The sequence below is a fragment of the Microcebus murinus genome, chromosome 1 (assembly GCF_040939455.1).
Source record: "Microcebus murinus isolate Inina chromosome 1, M.murinus_Inina_mat1.0, whole genome shotgun sequence".
Taxonomy (NCBI): domain Eukaryota; kingdom Metazoa; phylum Chordata; class Mammalia; order Primates; family Cheirogaleidae; genus Microcebus; species Microcebus murinus.
In genome coordinates, this window is record NC_134104.1 from 43,355,383 (window position 1) to 43,375,952 (window position 20,570).

Consider the following 20,570-nt stretch of genomic DNA (forward strand, 5'->3'; position numbering starts at 1 on the left):
AAATGGTGGTAAGGTATGTATTCCCATTCTAGAAATATCTTTTCTTTGTGGAATCCTATTAAAATGGGTTAAGAAAGCAATTAAATTGACTGTATTCATGAAGGTAGTTTCATGAACTTTTTTACACAGCCATGAGAAACTAAAATCTGGCACAAATTTAAAGAGCATTTTACTACCTTTTTTCTTTCTTTGTTTAACAAACAGGTGCCAACTTGTTTTTCCTTTTATTCAAATGAGCTAGAAGGAATATTTTCTATCCAAGAAATGTTTATAAGTGTTGAGTCCATTAGACGTCTTGTGTAACATAAAAGTATTCATTTGTAACTAACAAGGTTCTATTGTGTTGATTTTAATTTTACCTCTACCTGAGAATTTATTATTTGAAGGGGTCATCAATAATACTGTAGTCAGATATAAATAATAAATTACAGTTACATAGTTCTTTGTAGTTTCAAAGTGTCTGCATGTGGATGTTTTCAGTTAATTCCTCTTAGCAAGCTTGCAAGGTAGGCACAGACCCATCTTACACCTGTGAGAACTGAGACCCAAATATATTAGTTTGCCCATCAAAAGTGATGTGGCGGGGCTTGCTCTGCCACATGTTAAAAGCTCTGTTATTTGAAACAATGTCATACTGATGTCACATTTACTAGACATTTAAATGGAACAGGGTAGACAGCCTAGAAACAGACCTTCATCTTTGTGATTTGAACCCTTGAATGTGACGGCATCACATATCTGGCAGAGAGAGAGACTTATTGGAGGAAATTGGTTTGTAGAAAAAAAAAAGTAGATACTTCTCCCATTTTTATATGAAAATAATATAGAACAACAAATGTTAAGAAAACAAAAAATTAGAAATCATAAATGTGAATTATTTATTTTGGTAAGAAATGACTTACCATGCGTAACAGCAATGGAAGGTATCAGGAAAGAACCTGGTGGATTAGATTGCTGCCAGTTTTCAAAATCCTTTATGCCAAATAACATAAACAATGATAAATTTAAGTGGCAAATAAAAAAATTATATGCAAAATTTATGACAGGAATGCTTTAACTGATAGGCAATATAGACACTACCTTACCAATAGAAAAAGGCAAACAGTATAAACAAATCCAATAAAAGCAATATAAATTGCTAATAAATGAGTGAAAATTTTTCACTTAGAAGGAAATGTAAACTAAAATAAGATAACATTTTTCTTCTAGTAAAGTGATAACAATAAATGATAATACCCTGAGTGAGTCAGAATTGATAAGGCTGCTGGCATTCATATACACTGCTAGGAGTGGAGTGTCATTGGATAACTTGTTTTAGGCAATATATATCAATTGGCAATATATATCAGGAGCTTTAAAAAGTTTATAGGGTATTTCTGATGATGTACAAAGGTGTTTGTTGAAACATTACTTATAGGAACAGGTATTTGGAAACAAATGTTCAGCAGAAAAGTGGCTAAATTGTGCATCCATAATAAAAGATTCTGAAAGGCAGCGCTGTTCGAAGTGTGGTCTTTGCAGCAGCAGCAGCACCTGGGAGCTCATTAGAAATGCAGATTATCTGATTCTGATCCACTAAATCAGAATCTCTGGGAGTGGGGCCCAGTAATCTTCTAACAACCTCTCCTGGTGACTTTTTTGCTTGCTTGTATTTGAGATCCAACATTTTAAAGTAATTTTAAATCATGGGGATTTTGAGGCTGTTATGCAGGAGCTGGATAGAATGGAAAGTTGGTGCTTTTTCTCCTTTGGTTTTGGTTAGTTTGGTCAGGTTTATTTCTTTGGTACTGGACAATAAAAAGAATGAGAAGGTACTGTCCCCTTTATTTCCTGTTACTAAGGCCTCCTTATTAATAGAATTAATAGAATAATTGCTTGAGGCAATTCTCCAGAACCACCTCAGCAAAGAATGGTGATTCTTGATTTAGAGGAAAAGGGAAAGACCACTAGACTCCCAGTTTGAGATACAGGTTTCTTCCAGGCCTAACGTTGGAAATCCCACAGTTTATTAGTATTATAGTTTCAGTAACTTCCTGTTGACAATTGTCAATTTGTTTAAGAGTTATAATTCAGAAGTTGAATACCATTTTGGTAATAGTTTATTTTGATAGTATAATTAAAGACTGCTCATAATAGATTCTAGATGTTACTTAAATAATTTAGATAATTATTTTACTAATAATTTTGAAAATCTACATTTTAAGTGTTTTTTAATGCATATTATTTTTTTATTTATTTATTTTAGCATATTAATAGGGGTACAAGTGTTAAGGTTACTTATATTGCCCATGCCCCTCTCCCCCCTCAAGTAAGAGCTTCAAGCATGTCCATCCCCCAAACGTTGCACATCTTCCTCATTGTGGTTGTATATACCCATCCCCACCTCCCCCCTTCTACCCTCCTGACACCCGATAAATGTTACTCCTATATGTCCACTTAGGTGTTGATCCGTTAATACCAATTTGCTGGTGAGTATATGTGGTGCTGGTTTTTCCATTCTTGAGATACACACTTAGTAGAATGGGTTCTAGCTGTATCCAGGAATATACAAGAGGTGCTATATCACTATTGTTTCTTAAAGCTGAGTAGTATTTCATGGTATACATATACCACATTTTATTAATCCACTCATGAATTGATGGGCACTTGGTTTGTTTCCACAACTTTGCAATTATGAATTGTGCTGCTATAAACATTCAAGTGCAGGTGTCTTTTTCATAAAGTGACTTTTGATCTTTTGGGTAGATGCCAGTAGTGGAATTGCTGGATCAAATGGTAGATCTATTTGTATCGCTTTGAGATATCTCCATATTGCTTTCCACAGAGGTTGAACTAGTTTGCAGTCCCACCAGCAGTGTAGGAGTGTTCCTCTCTCTCCACATCCACACCAGCATTTGTTGTTTGGGGACTTTTTGATAAAGGCCATTCTCACTGGAGTTAAGTGTTATCTCATTGTGGTTTTGATTTGCATTTCCCTAATGATTAGAGATGTTGAACATTTTTTCATATGTTTGTTGGCCATTATTCTGTCTTCTTTTGAGAAGTTTCTGTTCATGTCCTTTGCCCATTTTTTGATAGGGTTGTTTGATTTTTTCTTGCTGATTTTCCTGAGTTCCAAATAGATTCTAGTTATCAGCCCTTTATCAGATGTGTAGCTTGCAAAAATTTTCTCCCATTCTGTGGGTTGTCTGTTTGCTCTCTTGACAGTTTGGTTCTGTAGGTAGAGGATGGTTAATGGATACAAAATTACAACAAAATAGGAATAAATTTTAGTGTTATATAGCACTGTAGGATGACTATAGTTAGCAATAATTTATTGTATATTTTCAAACAAAAGAGACGATTTTGAATGTTCTTAACACAAATGATAAATGGTTTTCATGATGGATATGCTAATTACACTGATCATTACACATTGTATATATGTATCAAAATATCACTTTGTGTATAACACAAATTGGTACAATTATTACATGTCAACTAAAATAAATTTTAAAAAATGAAGATTCTATACTTTTGAAAATGCTAGGAGTTTCTAGTTTCACTTACAAAAATTTCAATTTTATTTTTGTATAGGGAGGAATGGCTTAACTGCAGGTTTTACATTGCCTTTCTCATGCATGAATATTCTTTCTTTTTATAGATGTTGATAATCAGGGTGTATTAAAAAGAGTTAATGTCTTAATTTAGACAATTTAATAACATAACCTGTGCTGTATAACACTGCCCATTACTATACTACTAAACATACTTTTATGATTCCCATTACAACAGTTTTCAAAATTTAGACTAGTTATTACAGGTTAAATATCCTTTCTCTGAAATTCTTGGGACCAAAAGTGTTTTGGATTTTTTTCTGATCTTGGAATATTTGCATTTATGTAATGAGATATTTTGGGATGGGACCCAAGTCTAAAAATGACATTTATTTATGTTTCATATACACCTTACATACATGGCTCAAAGGTAATTTTATACAACATTTTTAATAATTTTGTTCATGAAACAAAGTTTGTGTACATTGAACCATCAGAAAGCAAAGGTGTCAGGTGTTAATTTTCCACTTGTAGCGTCTTGTTGGCACTGAATAAGTTGGATTTTGGAGCATTTTGGATTTTCAGATTACTCAACCTGTACCTATTATGTGAAGTAAATTGAAGAAAATCCTCATCAAAAGACATTGTAAAATGACTTCATCATCACTTAGTTAAAAATAATAAACAGCTTTGTAATTGTGTTTATATATATTTGTCTATGCAAATTTCATTTTCAATATAAAAGTATTAGGAAAACCTGTTTGGTAATAGGTAACATTTGTTAGATTGTTTTCTGTACATTCACTCATGTTTCTGGTATAATTTATATAGAAAGCTTCCTTATTGTTGGGTTAAACTTTTTTTTAAAAAAATGTTCCCTTATAATTCTTATATTAATATTTTTCACAGGTTCATATTCATCATATTCTCATATTCTCATATTCTAATCATCATATTTTCATATTCATCATGAGAAGCTCTGTCAAAGCTCTTGTGTGATTTTTTTTTAATTTGCTTGTTTTGCAGCTTTTCTTTCCATAGAAAAGTTAAAATCCTTCTGCATTGTGAGAGCAGATAGCTTAACTATTTAATTTGAAAGAAAATAAATTTTACTGCTTAAAAAGAGGCTCATTCATATTTCCCTAAAATTAGGCACTTTTGCTATAAGGATATTTTTTATCTTCAGGCTGCTATTACAGAATTTTCTTTGAAGAATGATGAATCTTTAGTTGACTTTTGTAGTATCAAGTGTATCAAGTTTATCCAAAATAGAGTATACCCATATGTACTACATAGAGGCTTAATTATCCTTCACATGAGGAGTATGTCTTGGGCTGAAATCCATAAAACCTTTTCAAACTTTTAGTAGATATGCCCATTTTCTTAAATATTTAAAATTTCAAGACATTTTACTTTTTTCTTACTATTATTTGGATTACATACCTTTGTTATACAAGATAAGTTATCAATCCCTTGCACAATTACATATAATACATAAAATTAATACTCCTTTTTCTCTGTTCAGCTTGTAAAAATACACTTTTCAATTTTCCATTTTCAGCTCATTTTTAAAGTTATATGTTTTTGGCATTTCTGTTTTATTGACTAGGGAAAAATAAAAAATGTAAGGACAATTTTATGTTCTTAATATTATTCAATTATGCTTAACTGCAACCCAAGAAAGCATGATGTATAAAATAGACAATGTTAGAATGACTAACCTTATAAAAAGTAGGAGTGTACCTCTTCAGTACCTGAAAGGACTAATTATAATACATGAAACTCAGCATGCAACTTTGATGTTTTGTGCTTTATACATGGTAATGATAATATAGTTGTTTAATATAAAGAATGCATATTTTAGCTACAAGTATATATTAGGTAATATGAAATGTCCAATTTTGAATCAGTAGTTTGTTATATCTCAAGAAGTTAATCTACTGTTGACACAGTTTTGCCATCTTAATGGTAGCTTGTTTATGCCAGCAGCAAAGAAGCCTGAATGGTGAATGGCCATGAAATCACAAAAGACATTTTCCACATCTTGTTGGGAATTGAATATTTTTCTTTGTAAGAAGTGATCCAATGCCTGGTGATTACAGTGAATGGCAGAGAGTTTCCAAGTCCAGCTGCTGTAGTTTGAGCAGTGTTGTTTGTGCCACATGTGGTTGAGCATTGTCTTGCAAGAGGATTGGCCTATTTCTGTTGACCCATCTTGGCTGCTTAATCACAAGCATCCTCATCATTTTGTCCAATTGGTTGCAGTAGACATCCACTGGAATCTGATAGACCAGGTTTCATGAAGCTGTAGTAGATAATAGCGCTGGACCACCAAACAGACACCATTACCTTTTTTTTTTTTTTTTTGGTGAATATTAGGTTTTGAACGGTGTTTCAGCATCTTCATCTGTATCTAACCATTGCCAAATTGTTTCGATTGTCAAAAAGAATCTATTTTTCACCACACATAGCAATGTGGTATAGAAATGATTCACTTTTATGTTGTGACAGCAAAGAAAGGCCAGCTTCCAGATGATGTCTCTTCTGATGCTCATTTAATTCATGTGGTACTCATTTATCTAGCTTCTTTACCTTGCCGATTTGTTTCAAATGGCCCTATATTGTGGAGATAGTAATGTCAGCCCTTTCTGCTAATTCACACGTAGGTTGAGATGGATTTGCTTCCACTACAGCTTTCAGCTCATCAGTATCCACCTTGGTCTGAGATCATCCATGTGGCTCATTTTTAGATTAAAATCACCAGAACGGCACTTCTCAAACCATCAACATACTGTGCACTCATTAGCCACATTCTTCCTAAACACTTCATTGATGTTTCAAGCTGTCTGAGCAGCGTTTGTTCCACAACAGAACTCATATTTGAAAATAAAATGAATTTTTGACTTATGCATGGTTTAACAAAAATTGCTGTAAAAAATTTTGAAAGATAATCCCAAGCCAAACCATGCATTTGAAAAAATGAGGATATCCCTTCAGAATAAAAATTAAAAATTTTCAAAGTGAAATTTCAGAGATATCAAATATCAAACTTAGTACTTAAGGAAATTAGACATTTCATACTTAATAATCTAATATTTCCACCACAGGTGCTGCAGGAGTTTAAACTAGTACATATAAATCAGTTTAATCATTTTTAGTTGAAAGTACTCTGAAAGCTCTAAAAAATGTAAAACAGTGATCCCTCACAAAAGATTCTAAAACTACCAAAGTCATTATTATAATGAGTTGAAATGCAGTGGTCTTTTCTCTGTGCTTTATTTTATTAGAGGTCCTTTCAGATTAAAAGTTGCATTGATGCAGGATAAAATATTTTTAGGTCTCGTTAGAGAGTTGGTAATAAGGGGACCTTAATTTACTATACTTAAAAAATAAAATCCTGATTATTATCTCTTCTGTTGACATCGTGAACATTTCTTTGGATATTCATTTCTTCAGAATTATTTTGGTGATCTTTTGGGGAAAAAACAATGCAGCCTCTGGACACTAGGTTTTAGATATAAAACATTAAACCTTAAAAAAAACCCTACAAAACCATTTATTCAGACCACTGGATCTTTGTATGTTCTGAAAGGCTTTTGTATTTTTTGAATAATTTATGTAATTCGATGTGAGAATTCACCAATAACATTAATTTACCGATGTGTATTTTTTTCCTTGCATATTTTCATAGGTTGACTACCCAACATTTTTTCCCATTGTTTATGTATGTATCCATTCATTCATTTGATTTTTTTGGAAGTTACAAGTTAAATGTTTGATGATCTCATTACCATGCATACTTTGAGTAAAACATGACAAATTATCAAAATTAGTATGAAATATCACTACACAATAAAATTAAATGGGTATAAAATTTTTTTCTCTACATTGCATATAACAATAGTATTTATATCTAAGGACAATTTGCACTTAGTTTTCTGATACATAGAAATTATCTAATTTTTATTAAATATTTGTCATGAAGTGGGCCCTGTGTAAGATGCTTACATAGATTAATAAAAATAACCCACTGGACCTTGTCCTAAAAAGGATTCGATTTAAAAAAAATACCAAAAATGACCCAAATGTCAAATGATCATGCCTTATCCAGCTTTTGTCTTTGTTTCATAACAGTCTTTGATCTAACTTGAAACTCATATAGCAACTAAAACCAGTTTTGCAAGGCAAATCTTTTCTCTACACATCTTCTTTAGCTGCTTTACAATGGACAGTAAAAATAAATGAATGTAACTAACACAATTTTTTATAATAGTGGTGTGATAGATAGTATTTTAGGGGCCAGTAGTTAAACAGGTTGAGATGATCTGTTTCTGCTAAAATTCAAGAAGTACATAAGCGGCAGAATTGATGACATTTTTATGTGTCAAAGGAGATTTGCTGTTTTATCTTTTAGAAAAATCTAGCATTCTTAATGTTATTGCTTTAAAGTTGTTGATAAAATGTATTTTAGGTATATACTGATAAATGGAGTTCTTAATTATTCATATGGATTCTATAGTAATGTTTTGGCTAATGATATGTTTAGTCTGAAATAAAGTAGAACACACATCAGATTTTGCTACCATACGTTTTAATATTCAGGACACTAAAATGTAATTGGAGTTCAGAATTTATAACACTTTGATATCACCTGTAAGAATTAAGATATTAGTCTGAAATAAATTACTTAGCATTTAGTATCATTGCTTTACTTGGTAATTCATTAATTCACAAAAAGGTATTGTACTATTTACGAAATCTTGTGTGGGGCACTTAAAAATACAACGATCATTAAGGCTAGTGGAGAAAATGAATAAGTGCGTAGCTCTTTATTATGTAAAATAGCAAGTACTGTGTGTGTGCTTCCATAGATCAGAAACTATATCCATCTTAGAAGTAGAGGGTGGGGTTTGCAGTGGGGGTGATTTGTGAGCTGAGTCTTAGGGGACATCAGAGTGTCTGATGCTGGAATTAAAGCACAGAGCATGGTCTGTGAAGGGCTACAAGGCAGCATGGCATGAGAACCCACAGGGGTGGGTTCTCCAGAGGAAGTTGGGTGCCAAGAGCATCAGGAACTTGATGCTGGGGCTGGTTCTCTACCTTTTCTAGAAATCCTTTTTTGATTTCTGCATTTACCCAGTTTAATACTCACTACACTAATTGAATGCTCACAAGAGAATTTTAAAGGCAGTTCTTTCAATTATTGAGTTAAGAAATATTCACTGAGTGCTTACTGTGAGCTAGACATCTTGCCATGCATTTTTGTATAAAACTTCTCCAGCTTGTGTGCTGAATGTTGCTGTTCAAATTCACACTTAAGAGTAAAGCACTAGAAACTTGCCATGATGCTCTGATGTGGCGCAATCACAGTTATGTGTCCATAAACTTGTACCAATATAAGGCACAAAGTCAGGGTGGTTCCTTAGACACTACTTTGAGATTAGAAGTAGCACTCGAGCCTTTGGCTCGTCAGCCTGTGTTCTCTCTAACCACAATCAGAGACGTGTGTAATTAGGTAAGAAGGAACAGTTCCAAGGAGCTCAGGCTTTCTTTATGCTGCCCTGTGCTTCTTGTTAATTGATTGTTTTAATAAAGATAAATTTAAAGCATTCCAGTATTTTCTCACCAAATTAGTGCATATTAACAGAAGTGGTGTTTGAAAGATATATTTTACCACAGTTGCTGGGACTACTATTAAGTGTTGTTATATATCCTGATACTCATGCTGTTTTCTTTTACAGACAAATTGATGGTAAACCAGAGAGGCCTTCAGTAACATATGCAACGTACCGAGGCCCCAGACAAATTAGGAAATATTTAAAGCAACAAACTGCATTGATAAGTGTGAATGCCTTGGACAGAGAAAATGAAAGTTCTGACTCGAGTACACACATACACACTGGCCCTGGAAGTGAGATTGAGGCCGGGCTGGTGCCATCATTGTCATCAGCTTGCACAGACTCATCTACAAAAGGATATTTGCTTGGAGGCCCATTGGAAGACTCTGATTGTAGCAAAATAAGTCTCAGCAGAGAAGGCCATCTGACAAACAATCCGGAAGTACAGTATACTGCTTCTTCTGAGGCTCATTTAAATATAAATGGTCCTGGGGGCCCTGAGAGAAATAGATCATCCCCTTCTTCTGTGACTAACTCCAGCTATGCTGTTGAAGAATCTGACTCACAACACCATTTAAGTTGTGCACCAGTTTCTCAGACTGACAAAAATTTGGTGTACTCAGCATTGTTGACAGGAAGTAACAGCAAAGTCCCTTGCAGTCCAGATTTTCAAAGGCTAACTACAGTGGAAAATGAGATAAAAGAAAACAGCTCTGTGTTGAGTAATAGGACATTGGTGCAGAGAGAAGAGCATGTTAAGCCTCAGAGCCCTGCTATTTCTGACTTCTCTTCTAGTAAATCTGATGGGAGTGACACTGCTGAACAAGAAAGTACAAATTTGCCAAGTCCAAATAAATCAATTAGGCATGAAGATCTGCAGTTGCCAGAAAGTGAGTGTTCTGACAAGCAGACTGTAGATAACTCATCGAAGCAGTCTGCCAATCACACTGGTGCCACTGCTTTCCAGAGACATGCTCTGACAGACATAGAACTTGTAAATGAAGGAAAGAGGTTGTCTGCTCAAGACTCACAGAAAAATTTGGCTGTTACAGAACTCAGGCAAGAAACAGAAAGTGCCTCGGCTGGTAAACCTATAACTTCAAGTCATGTAAAAGCTCCAGAAGATAGAATTGAGACATCACCCAAAGATACTGACCAATTGTTTGAAACAGAAGCCAAAAATCTTGATTTTAGGCCACATGACAAAACTACTCACATTATTAGAAAAAATCAAAGGGACCCAGCCTCTATAAAAGATATCTGTGAATCAACAGTTGTAGTAAGCTTAGAAAGTATTAATAAAATAGCACCTATATTGAATTTTGAACTTAATAGAAATCACATTTCCAAATCTCCTCTCGACTCTGAGAGTCCTCAACAAGCCAAAGTATCACCTGATGCTAAAACAGCTCTTACCCTTGACTGTAAAAAATCAAACTTCAATACTTCACCTCCTACCTTTGTTTCTGGAGTTGGGATGTTGAGCAAGTTAGATATTCCTGTTTTAACGAATGAAGGTTCCTCTGTGCTCATTGAAACTGGGAATGTCATTGGCATTTCCTGTCAGCCTACTGAGCATCAAGAAGAAAATGTGACAAATCCTGTGGAGGCTGCAGATAGGAAGAGTCCTCCTCCACCTCACTGTGAGCATGCGCCTGCAGTTCTTGATTCCAAAGAAGTTCTTGATAGTGAAAAATGCCAAATTCCTCTAGGTCTTGAAGCCAGTGGCACTTACTTAACTGGGATGGACCAACTGAACTTTGAGTCTGGAAGCCTCACTAAGGAGCACAGTTCCATTTCATCTCAAGAACCTAACAAAGCAGAATTAATGCCTTCAAACACTAATGCAAGTAAGAACATGATAGAGAAGTCTGATTCTCTGTCCTTGGAAACCAAAACTGATAACATTGCTAAAATTTTATCAAACACTGAAGTTGATGGTCAGAAGAGTGTTCCTGTTGAATTTCAGTCTGGAAGAGGAAAAACGATACCCTTGTCCAAGATATCTGTTTCCCAAACAGAGCCCAGAGACATTTCTCAGGATAAAATTTTTTCTTCTCCATTTGAAATTACAGAAAAGCCTGTTTTATCAGAATTAACTTCTCTAGAGGTTGAACAGTACAAAAGTTTTCAGCCAATGGATGATAAGGGGATTAAAGAGAAATATTCAGCTTCTAGCCTTAAAGAGAATTACCAAGCTGAAGTTCTTCCACTTGCCTCCAAATATCACGGTACCCAAGAAACAGAAGTAGACACCTTAACCTCTCCTCCTGCTCCTCTTAAAAGTATTATATCTGGGATTTTACCACCTGTTCAGGATGAGAAAGTCATTAGGCAGATAGCACAGAATTGTGATGTCAACACTTGTATGATTCGTCAATCTTTGGATAATTGTGGGACTAAGGAGATTTCTGGTCTCTCAGAAATGGCAGAACCAAGCTTAACTAATATTTCCCCAAAATTCCAAGAAACTGACAGCATAAACGTAAATTCACCTTTTCTAGGTTCTGATATCAGTTTGGAAAAAGATGTTTTTGCATCTGAAGATTCAAACTTTCATAATGTACCTTCTGTGCTGAGATCAGAAAAGAAAGCCTCATCACACAGAAAGAAAGAAAACACTGATTTTCTATGTAGTGCTACTGATAGTGTGTCTTCTTCCTCTAGTCACTCTGAAGAAGTTAGCATGACTATAAATTCACATAAACCCCAAAATAATCTTGATTCTGTAAGAGTCACCAAAGATCTCATATGTGAAGGTACCTCTTCAACTAACCTGCTGTATCCTAATAGCTCCTATTTGGAATTTGAAACACCTATGTCAGTAGGGGCAGAAGTGACCCCATTTCAGGAACATTTTGGGATTCATACTGGGAAGGTATCTCTTGATTTCCCAACCGCTGCCCAATTTGACAATCCCACGGAAGCAGAGACTGGAGCAGTTGCTGGGGCTCCAACGTCAGTTAACAGCTCAAGCCAGCCGTGTTCTGAAGCATCTGCTGAACACATAGAAGCTAGGAGAACAGCACATGACCAACTTTTGGACCTCAAAAGTGGTTTACTCAAAAAGGCTGATACGTTGACTGAGGAGATTTTTAATTCTGTCAGAGAAGAACTAAAATCCAAACACACAGTTGGTGCCTGCCAGGAGCTAATAGCCATAGACGGTATAATGAATCCAGGTACCCCAAAAGAAGACATCCCTGAGAAAAACCCATCAGAAGTGATGCTAACAGGAATTCAACTGACAGAGGGTTTGGAAGACCAGGGCATGGAAAACGTGTCAGAAGTCAAAGGAGAGAAGGCCTGTGTTTCACCTACAGCTGGTGAGAGGAGTCTCCTTTTTGATTCTGATAGAACAAATGTATCTTGTGTGTTAGAAGATCAAGCTAGGGAGTTAGTCAATGAGATTATTTATTCAGCCCAAGAAAATATGACAGATGATGCTTTTGAAGATACCTGGGATTCTGAACTTCAGGCTAATACTTCAAAAATTCTGAACAGTGATAGTATTAAGCCACATGATGTAGTTAGGGAGTTCTTGGTATCAGAACAGGCAGTTAATCAAAACACACATGAAATTAGTGAAAATAAAATATTAAGTAGATTCTTCTCTGTAAGTAACCTAGTTAGTGGCACAGAGTCAATTAAAGGAAGAGAAATTGTTCTCTACCAAAAATCCCCATTTTCTGGGAATGGAGCTGGACAGTCTGACAGTATAAATTTGCAAGAATCAGAAACTATTTTACTAGCTAACGACATGCCACATAAAGGGTTAGATGATAGGGAAAAAACACATTTATTTTGCAGTGAGGACTGTAAGGAAACAACAGAAGTACAGTGTGTGGATAATCACAAAACTGGAACAGAGGGTACAAGAACTCTTGTATTAAATTTCAAATGGCCTCCGTGTGCGAATGATGACATCCATGCCCCTGGTACGTCCAAAAGCAGTTTGTCTGATAGTCTTGTATGTATGTCTGAAAAAAGCTTGCCGGGACATAGTAAAAACACACCTCTTGCAGTGTCAGAAATAGGGAAAATACACAAAAAGGATAATGAAGCAAATATAGGAAAAGTCGAGCTTATACCTTCCATGTTAGAAATGGGAAAAACAAACAAAAAGGATGCTGAATTGAACATTATGAAATACGAGGCAGTCCCTCCAGTGTTAGAAATGGGAAGAATGCATAAAACAAATGTGGAACTAAATATCACAAAAACTGAGCCAAGAGCTGACATTTCTAATATGGGAGAAATACACCAAGTGGATGCTGAGAGGCATATTGAAAAAACTGAGGGATTACCTGTTACCTTAGGAATGGAAAAAGCTCATAATATGAGGGCTACTGAAGGGGATATTGGCAAAACTGAGTTGATGCCTGTTATGTCAGAAGCTAAAAATATCTACCAAAAGGATGCTGAAGGGGATATCGCAAAGATGGAGATGACACCCGGTACAGTAGAAATAGAAAGTATTTGCCAAAAGCACTCTGAAGGGGATGTTGGAAAGACTGGGGTGACATCTGTGTCAGAAGCAGAAAATTTCTACCAAAAAGATGATGAGGGGATGACTGTAAAAGCTGAAGTGCCACCTCTTACATTAGAGGTGGAAGATACTTACCAAAATGATGCTGAAGGGAATATTGTGAAGGCTGAAGTGACACCTGTGAGGTTAGAGATGGAAAATATTAACCCAAAGGATGCTGAAAGAGATAGCAGCAGAACTGAGGCGATGCCTATCATGTTACAAGTAGGGAACATTTTCCAAAAAAATGCCAAAGGGAATGCTGGAAAGACTGAGAGGCCTGCATTGGAAATGGAAACTACTTACCAGAAGGATGCTGAGGAGGTCGTTAGGAACACTGAAATGGCACCATGTGTGGTAGAAGTGAATGAATCACACAAGAAGGCAGCACCTGCCTCCTTAGAAATGGAAAAAGCACGCAAGAGGAATGCTAAAGAGACTATTGGAACGAGCGTGTCCATGCCCTCCATGATAAAAATGGAAAGAACATCCCCAGAAGATTCTGGTGGGGATATTGAGAGACACAGAGTGTTGCCCACAGTGGTAGTTGTCGAGAAAACACATGGAACAGGACTGGAATTGACCGTTACACAAGCGGAGGCCATACCTCCCGTGTTTGAAACTGAAAAGGCCCCCCAAGAGTATGCTGAAGGGGGTGTTGAAGAAATGAAGGGAGAACCCACTGAAATAAAGGAAGGCATGATAGCGCATGACAGCAGACTTGCTTCACATTTCAGGGGATATGAGCCACCTACGTTAAGTAAGGATTATGAGGGCTATCCAGCCTTAGCCATGCCAGATTTCCTACCTGAAGATACCGTAGTAAGGTTAGACCAAAGAATGTCTGTTACTGCTGTGTATGACAAAAGGAGAGATCTAGATTACAACGATGAAAAAGGAGAATACGATTTAGCTTTTGTTTCTCAGGATGAACAAGAACATTCTTCCTTTACTATATTATATGAAGAGCCCCTTCAAGACGAGGAGGACAAGTATGCATCTGCAGAAGTAAGAAGATCACGGTCTGTCTTGTTTCCTGATATGTCCCCTGACAGCATGCCCGTGCTGGCGTGTGAAAGGTCAGAGAGCAGAACTGACCTTGTCCATCACTTTGAGAAAGATACTAAATTAGGTGAGACATTTGATAGTGATAGTTCAGAAATGTTCTTATCAGTGGAGGCCAAAAGGTACAAAATTTACCCTTTAGCTTTGTCTCCCATTTATGAGGATGACAGCTCACAGGAGGACATTCTCTCCAGTGAGGTCTCACCGGGTCACCATGGCTCCATGAAATCAAGAGAGAGTGAAAACCAGCCCTCTTCTGTGTTATCGCTTCTCCAGTCGGTGTCGGAGCGTTTGAAGATGAATTTTGATGGAAATGACAGACAGGCAACTGAGGAGGAAGAGGAGGAGGAGGAGGAAGCAGCATTGTATAGAGGAGGCCTGAGAGCTCAAAGGAGGGAGCATGTCACCTTCCAGTTTCTAGATCCTTCCATCCCATTTTACCCTGAGGATGACCAGGAAAGCTCTGAAATTTCTAAGAATTCCTATGTCATGTCAAATGAACCTACTACCTCTAATCTGCAAATTGGTCTGTGGCCAGAAAAGCCCTCATTTGTCCAAAAATCTGACCTTACTTCTAAGCTACATTCTTCTTTAAAGAGTGCTTATCATCAGTATTTACAGACTTCCAAAACTCATTCCTCAGAAAAAGGAGCCAGACTTGGTGGGATTTTTCAGGAACCAGTGTCAAAGTATTTCCGTGTTCAAGACAACTCAGGCAGATTGAGCCCGTTCATAGAGGTAAGTTATTTACTAACTAGCGAAGCAAAGCTTTGGGTCATGAAGTTATCTAAATTAAGCTTATTAAGAAAATCAGTGTTTCGAGGTTGTGTGGTTTGTTTTTTAAAAATACCTGATATATTCTTTGGTAAATATCAGATTTATTCAGGTTTATTCTTTGGTATCATAACTCATGTATTTTAGTGGACTGCGACATTGGGAAAACAAAATTGGTCAGAATTTAAAAAGCATGATAGCGAAGCAAGTTACTTTGCAGTCCTTCACTAATATTTTTCAAGCTAAATTAAGTTACAACATTCTGAATTTCTCGAGGTACTGACTGTGGGAAAATTGTCAATGTCCAAGTAGCTTATGTGTCTCATGAAAGTATTTCTCTTTGACAGCAGCCTCTTACTATAGTTGCTGATATTTCTGCTCATACAAAGCAGGGCAGTGAGCAGCCTAATTTGAATTTAAAAAGTGGAAAATGTTACAACTTGGAAATGTTTCAAAATTCAGTTACATTTTTTTCTTGATTTGGAAATTTAATTGTTTAATGTAGATATGTATTGAACGTGAGACTTTCCTTTCTAGCATTCCCAAGATCATGGTACTTTCTGGAGAATTCTCAAGGCCTCTGCATCTTTACCTTGAACAGCCTTAGTAGCAGATAATAATGCTTGAATACCAATCAGTACCTTGCAAAGAAAAGTCATTTGAAAAGAAATGATGGGATTTGCAGAAATGTTTCTTTCATGGTTCCCCATTGCCTACCAAATTCAGTGGAATGTCTTCATTCCCTGTTATGAGGACCCCAAGTTCTTGTCTCCCCAAGGTGTAGTTACATACTCTGTGTTTCCTACCACTGTATTTTTTCTCAAGATGGTTCTCTTCCTGGAATTTCTTTCTTTCTCAATTTTCCCAACTCCAACCTACCACATTTTTTCACTCACTGAAATCCTATTTTTCAAGACCCTCTCAATAACACTTCCTAAGAATAGCTTCTTCTGAAGCTCCTTGTCCCATCACCTACCTCACCTACAGGCACGTGTCATTTCCGTAACCTGACATTTCCATAGTATTTTACCTGTGGGTCCCTCACTTAGAAGAGTTATGCGAGTCATGGTCATTTATTTCCCCCTTCTAAGCTATGTGCTTTTTGAAGGCAGAGATGATATTATTTTTCTGTATATTTGCATTTATATTCCTTGTATCTAGAGAGGCACCCTCCTTATAATGGTCACTAAGTAAATGTGTGAGGAAAATGAAAATGAACTATGTATCTTTCTACTGACGTTTCTTAAGCCTTACTTTTCTGATTTTATTTCAGAATGTTGACAAACAAACTCTCAGATGTAATCCAAGACCTGGGAAGGTAAGCATAACTTTCTCAGGTAGACTAAGATAAAAGGCGGAAAATAAGGTTACTTTTTGGCTTAAAGAGTTTAAGGTAAATATTTTTAACTGACTTAGAAAATGATTATTTCAGTCAAGGATTTAACATCTAAAATAATATTTGATTTTATGCATGTAGGATATTTTTCTATATTCTAAGACACTAGAATTTAAAATACATTCTAAAAATTAGTTATTGTACCTATTTCCTATATGTTTCAGATGGTTATCTATGATCTACATCGAAGTAAATATAAACAAGAGGTTTACTGTAATATTCCTGATGCTACATCATGGTCCTTTCCGAATGGGGTACTAGTAAAAGTTGTAAGGGGCTGGTAAGAAATCTCTTAAAATTTTATAGCGTATTTTCTGTAATTAAGTATGTCTTCTTGCTGTTTATGCTTTTTTGTATCTTTTTTATTAAACTCATATTCTCTTCCCCAAGTTTTTGACTGAATATTTTGAGACATTTTTAGTGTTTTATAATTTAACTTCTCTCTTTATTTACTGTGGCAGAAAATGTCTATTTTTTGTGCTTAACGCCAGCAGTTAAGTTGTAAGGTGTTAATATATACAATTTATACAATCAATACCATTCTGTAACTGCATTATTAGTAGGATAAGTTTGGCGGTCGAGTTGGTTGCTTCAGTGGAATGAAGCATAACTTCGAAAATGAGTTGGGAATTTGTGGGATGCAAAGGAATGTGACAACCACACAGCTAAAATCACTTGTATAGCTGATCATGCTCAAGAAGTGAAGGAATCTTTGTATGGTTTAAAAGTGAGGGAAAATGTTGTTTATTATTACAGGCCATATCTCATGGACATGCTGGAGCTAGAATTTCCTTGTCCAGTGTTGAGGTTAACCCCTGGTCAGTATGGTGTAGGGTTCTCTTCGTATAATAAAATGTAAATGTGACACATGCTGTATATTATCCAGCAATAGAAAAATTAGGGTGGAAGTGTAATCTGGAATTATTAAGCTATTGTTTTAATATAATTGTATAGCTTTGTGTATACAATATCTATAAAGTACACGTATACATAAATAGAGACATAGGCATGAATTGTGATATTCTGTTCACGAAGTATTTTTATTTTGAAGTTGTATGCACTTTTATTTTTTTCTTTTACTTTTTGTCTATGCTTAAATTAGCCTATATCAGTTTCAAAAATAAGATTATATGCTAATAGTGGAAGATAATCCCACTTAAAAAATTTAAGTATACATAAAATGGGTCTGATACTAAATATCATTTGTGTTATGCCTCATTTCTTAGAAAATTAAATATAACTGATCATTGCATTTATATTTGTTTAGCTGGATTTTATATGAGAAACCACATTTCCAAGGTCAGAAATGTGTGTTAGAAGAAGGGGAAAAGGTGTTAAATCGTGATTGGATTCTTCAGAACAGAAGGCATCCACAGAGAGACTTTGTATTGGGTTCTATCAAACGTGTGTTAAAGGTAACAGCTGTTGATTTCTCCCCTATTTTTTATATCATTTTATCATACAGTAAAAATGTGCTGTGGCCTAGCAGTGTTTATAAATGGTTGGTAATATTTGTGCTAATGTTATTAATTTTCATTATCATTGATAATCTTTTGAATTTATATAAAGCATAAGAGTGAATGATAGCTAAAAATATTAATAATAATCTGGTTCATAAAATGGTACATGATGTACTGTATATATTTTTACTAATATTAGTATACTGTTCAGGAATCTTTAGGGAAAAAGGCTGATATTACCAAGTGTATCTTTTTCTAGTGTGGATTGCTACCTCTTAGTGTGTGTGTCATGTGTTTATGTGTGTGTATTAGGGGAAAGTAAAGAAAGGAGGATGAAGAGAGGAAGGTGTTGCTTTTTTATTGTCTGTTTAAAAAATATTATTTAATACTAAGATGAGGAAGGTCTTCCAATATAAAAAATTTTGTAAGAAGTTCTGTGATTTAGAGAAGAGGTGAATTAGTGACAAGGACAGATATCAAATAAGGACAGAATTTTCCCATGTATTCTTAAGATTTCCTTCAGCAGTGATGTAATATATGCATGATATAGTACAGTTACTCGTGTGATAGTCATGTGTGTGTGTGTGTATATATATATATTTTTTGCAAGTTATGGAGATTTCATTTATATACTTAAAAATATAAGTGGACCCTGTCATGATGGTTGGATCGATGTTATTAAACTCTTGATAGTTGCACAACTATACAGAAAAAATAAGTATAGCATACAGAAAAACTCAAGCTTTCATAAAAGAATGCCTGCATACATTTTATGTGAGTCAATATTTTCTGCAAAAATGTAAATATTTATATATCTAGCAAATATGTGAGTCTGCTTTTGGACCCAATCCCATGGTGGGGACCGGAATAGAAATACAAGTGAGATGTAGTCCCTTACTTCAGGTTGCTTAAAGTCTGGGGAAGAGACAGATGAGTCACATGACTAGATGATATGAAAAGTGCTCTACAGGGCCCTGTGGGCAGACAGAAGAGGCACCTTACTTGGAGGAGGAGCACCTGGTTGGAATCTTGCAAGGATAAACAGGAACTAGGCAGCATGAGCTAGGCTCCTAGCAGAGCCACTTTTGTCAGATACAGAGGGGAGCATTGGTGGCTGGTGGTACTGAAATGAGATTAAGATGGGTAAAGTGGAGAGAACAGTGTCCATTTTCATTGAAAGATTTGACTGCAAGCAATTCAGTTCTGCCAACAGCATTTGGGTGCTCAATTAGCTAACTCATTGAAAATTCCTTGAAATGGATTAGTTTATCACTCAGATCTTCTGTGATTTATATAACTTGTGGTTGTGTGCCTTCTTTGTGAAATCAGGTACCATACCAGGCCTAGTGAGAAAAAATATGAATAATACATGGCAAACAGCCACAACCCCACTTCCCTGAAAATCAACAATAAAATCAAATTCAATCTGGTGAGCATGGATATTTGCACATCCACCATTTGCTTGGAATGTGTTAGAAGAGAGAATAAATCATGCTTGCACTTTTTTCTTCCTTCCATTGTTCTTAGAATCATTTTTTTAGTTAGTGCCCATGTGTCTTGGACAGGCTAGCAACCTTTTGTGAGGAAGGAAAATAAAACTATTGAGCATTAAACGGAAAAGGCATTAGCATTGTTCTAAATATTTTACAAAGCAATAATCAGGCATCAAACTGCTTCCTTTTCCCAACCTTGTCAAAATTCTGCCTTTTGATAGCTTCACGGCCATGGTGGTTGTTTCCATGCCAAATCCACGTACGCCCGAGCCAACTTTATCTTGTTTCATCATCTTAACTTTAGTTGCTCTCATCTGTGCAGTCAAAACTTTAATGTTAAGATAGTTCTTTCACCATGTCTTTGCTTTGCTGTGAATATATAACAGCAGGTACCCTTAGTTATCAGCAGCTGTAGATTCCACTCAAGGGTCACCTTTGTCCTTCCCCAGTGAGAATATTAAGGATGGGGGTAGCAGTGCAATGAATCTTCACTAACGTGCTTTTGTTTCTCAAATTAGAATAATGAGTATTGCAGATCACTATGTTCACTGTGCATTTGATATTCTTTTCAAAGATATGACATTTTTCTTATGGTCAGAAGTTACTTAGGTCATGCCCTCATTAATGAGCCAACAGAGCATCCCTTAGATCAGGGATTCACAGTATCTTCTGTAAGGCAGAGATAAATATATTTTCTTAC

At 35.7% G+C, this 20,570-nt stretch overlaps 1 protein-coding gene across 1 annotated transcript in view; it reads left to right on the forward strand.

Annotated features, from left to right (window-relative positions):
- Window positions 1–20,570, forward strand: part of CRYBG3 (crystallin beta-gamma domain containing 3) — a 106,998-nt gene that overhangs the window by 36,042 nt on the left and 50,386 nt on the right. Inside the window, exons 4-7 of the mRNA XM_012766976.2 lie at window positions 9,278–15,485; window positions 16,795–16,839; window positions 17,082–17,197; window positions 18,185–18,332. Coding sequence (XP_012622430.2) covers window positions 9,278–15,485; window positions 16,795–16,839; window positions 17,082–17,197; window positions 18,185–18,332 — 6,517 coding nt within the window. The remainder of the gene's footprint in view (window positions 1–9,277; window positions 15,486–16,794; window positions 16,840–17,081; window positions 17,198–18,184; window positions 18,333–20,570) is intronic.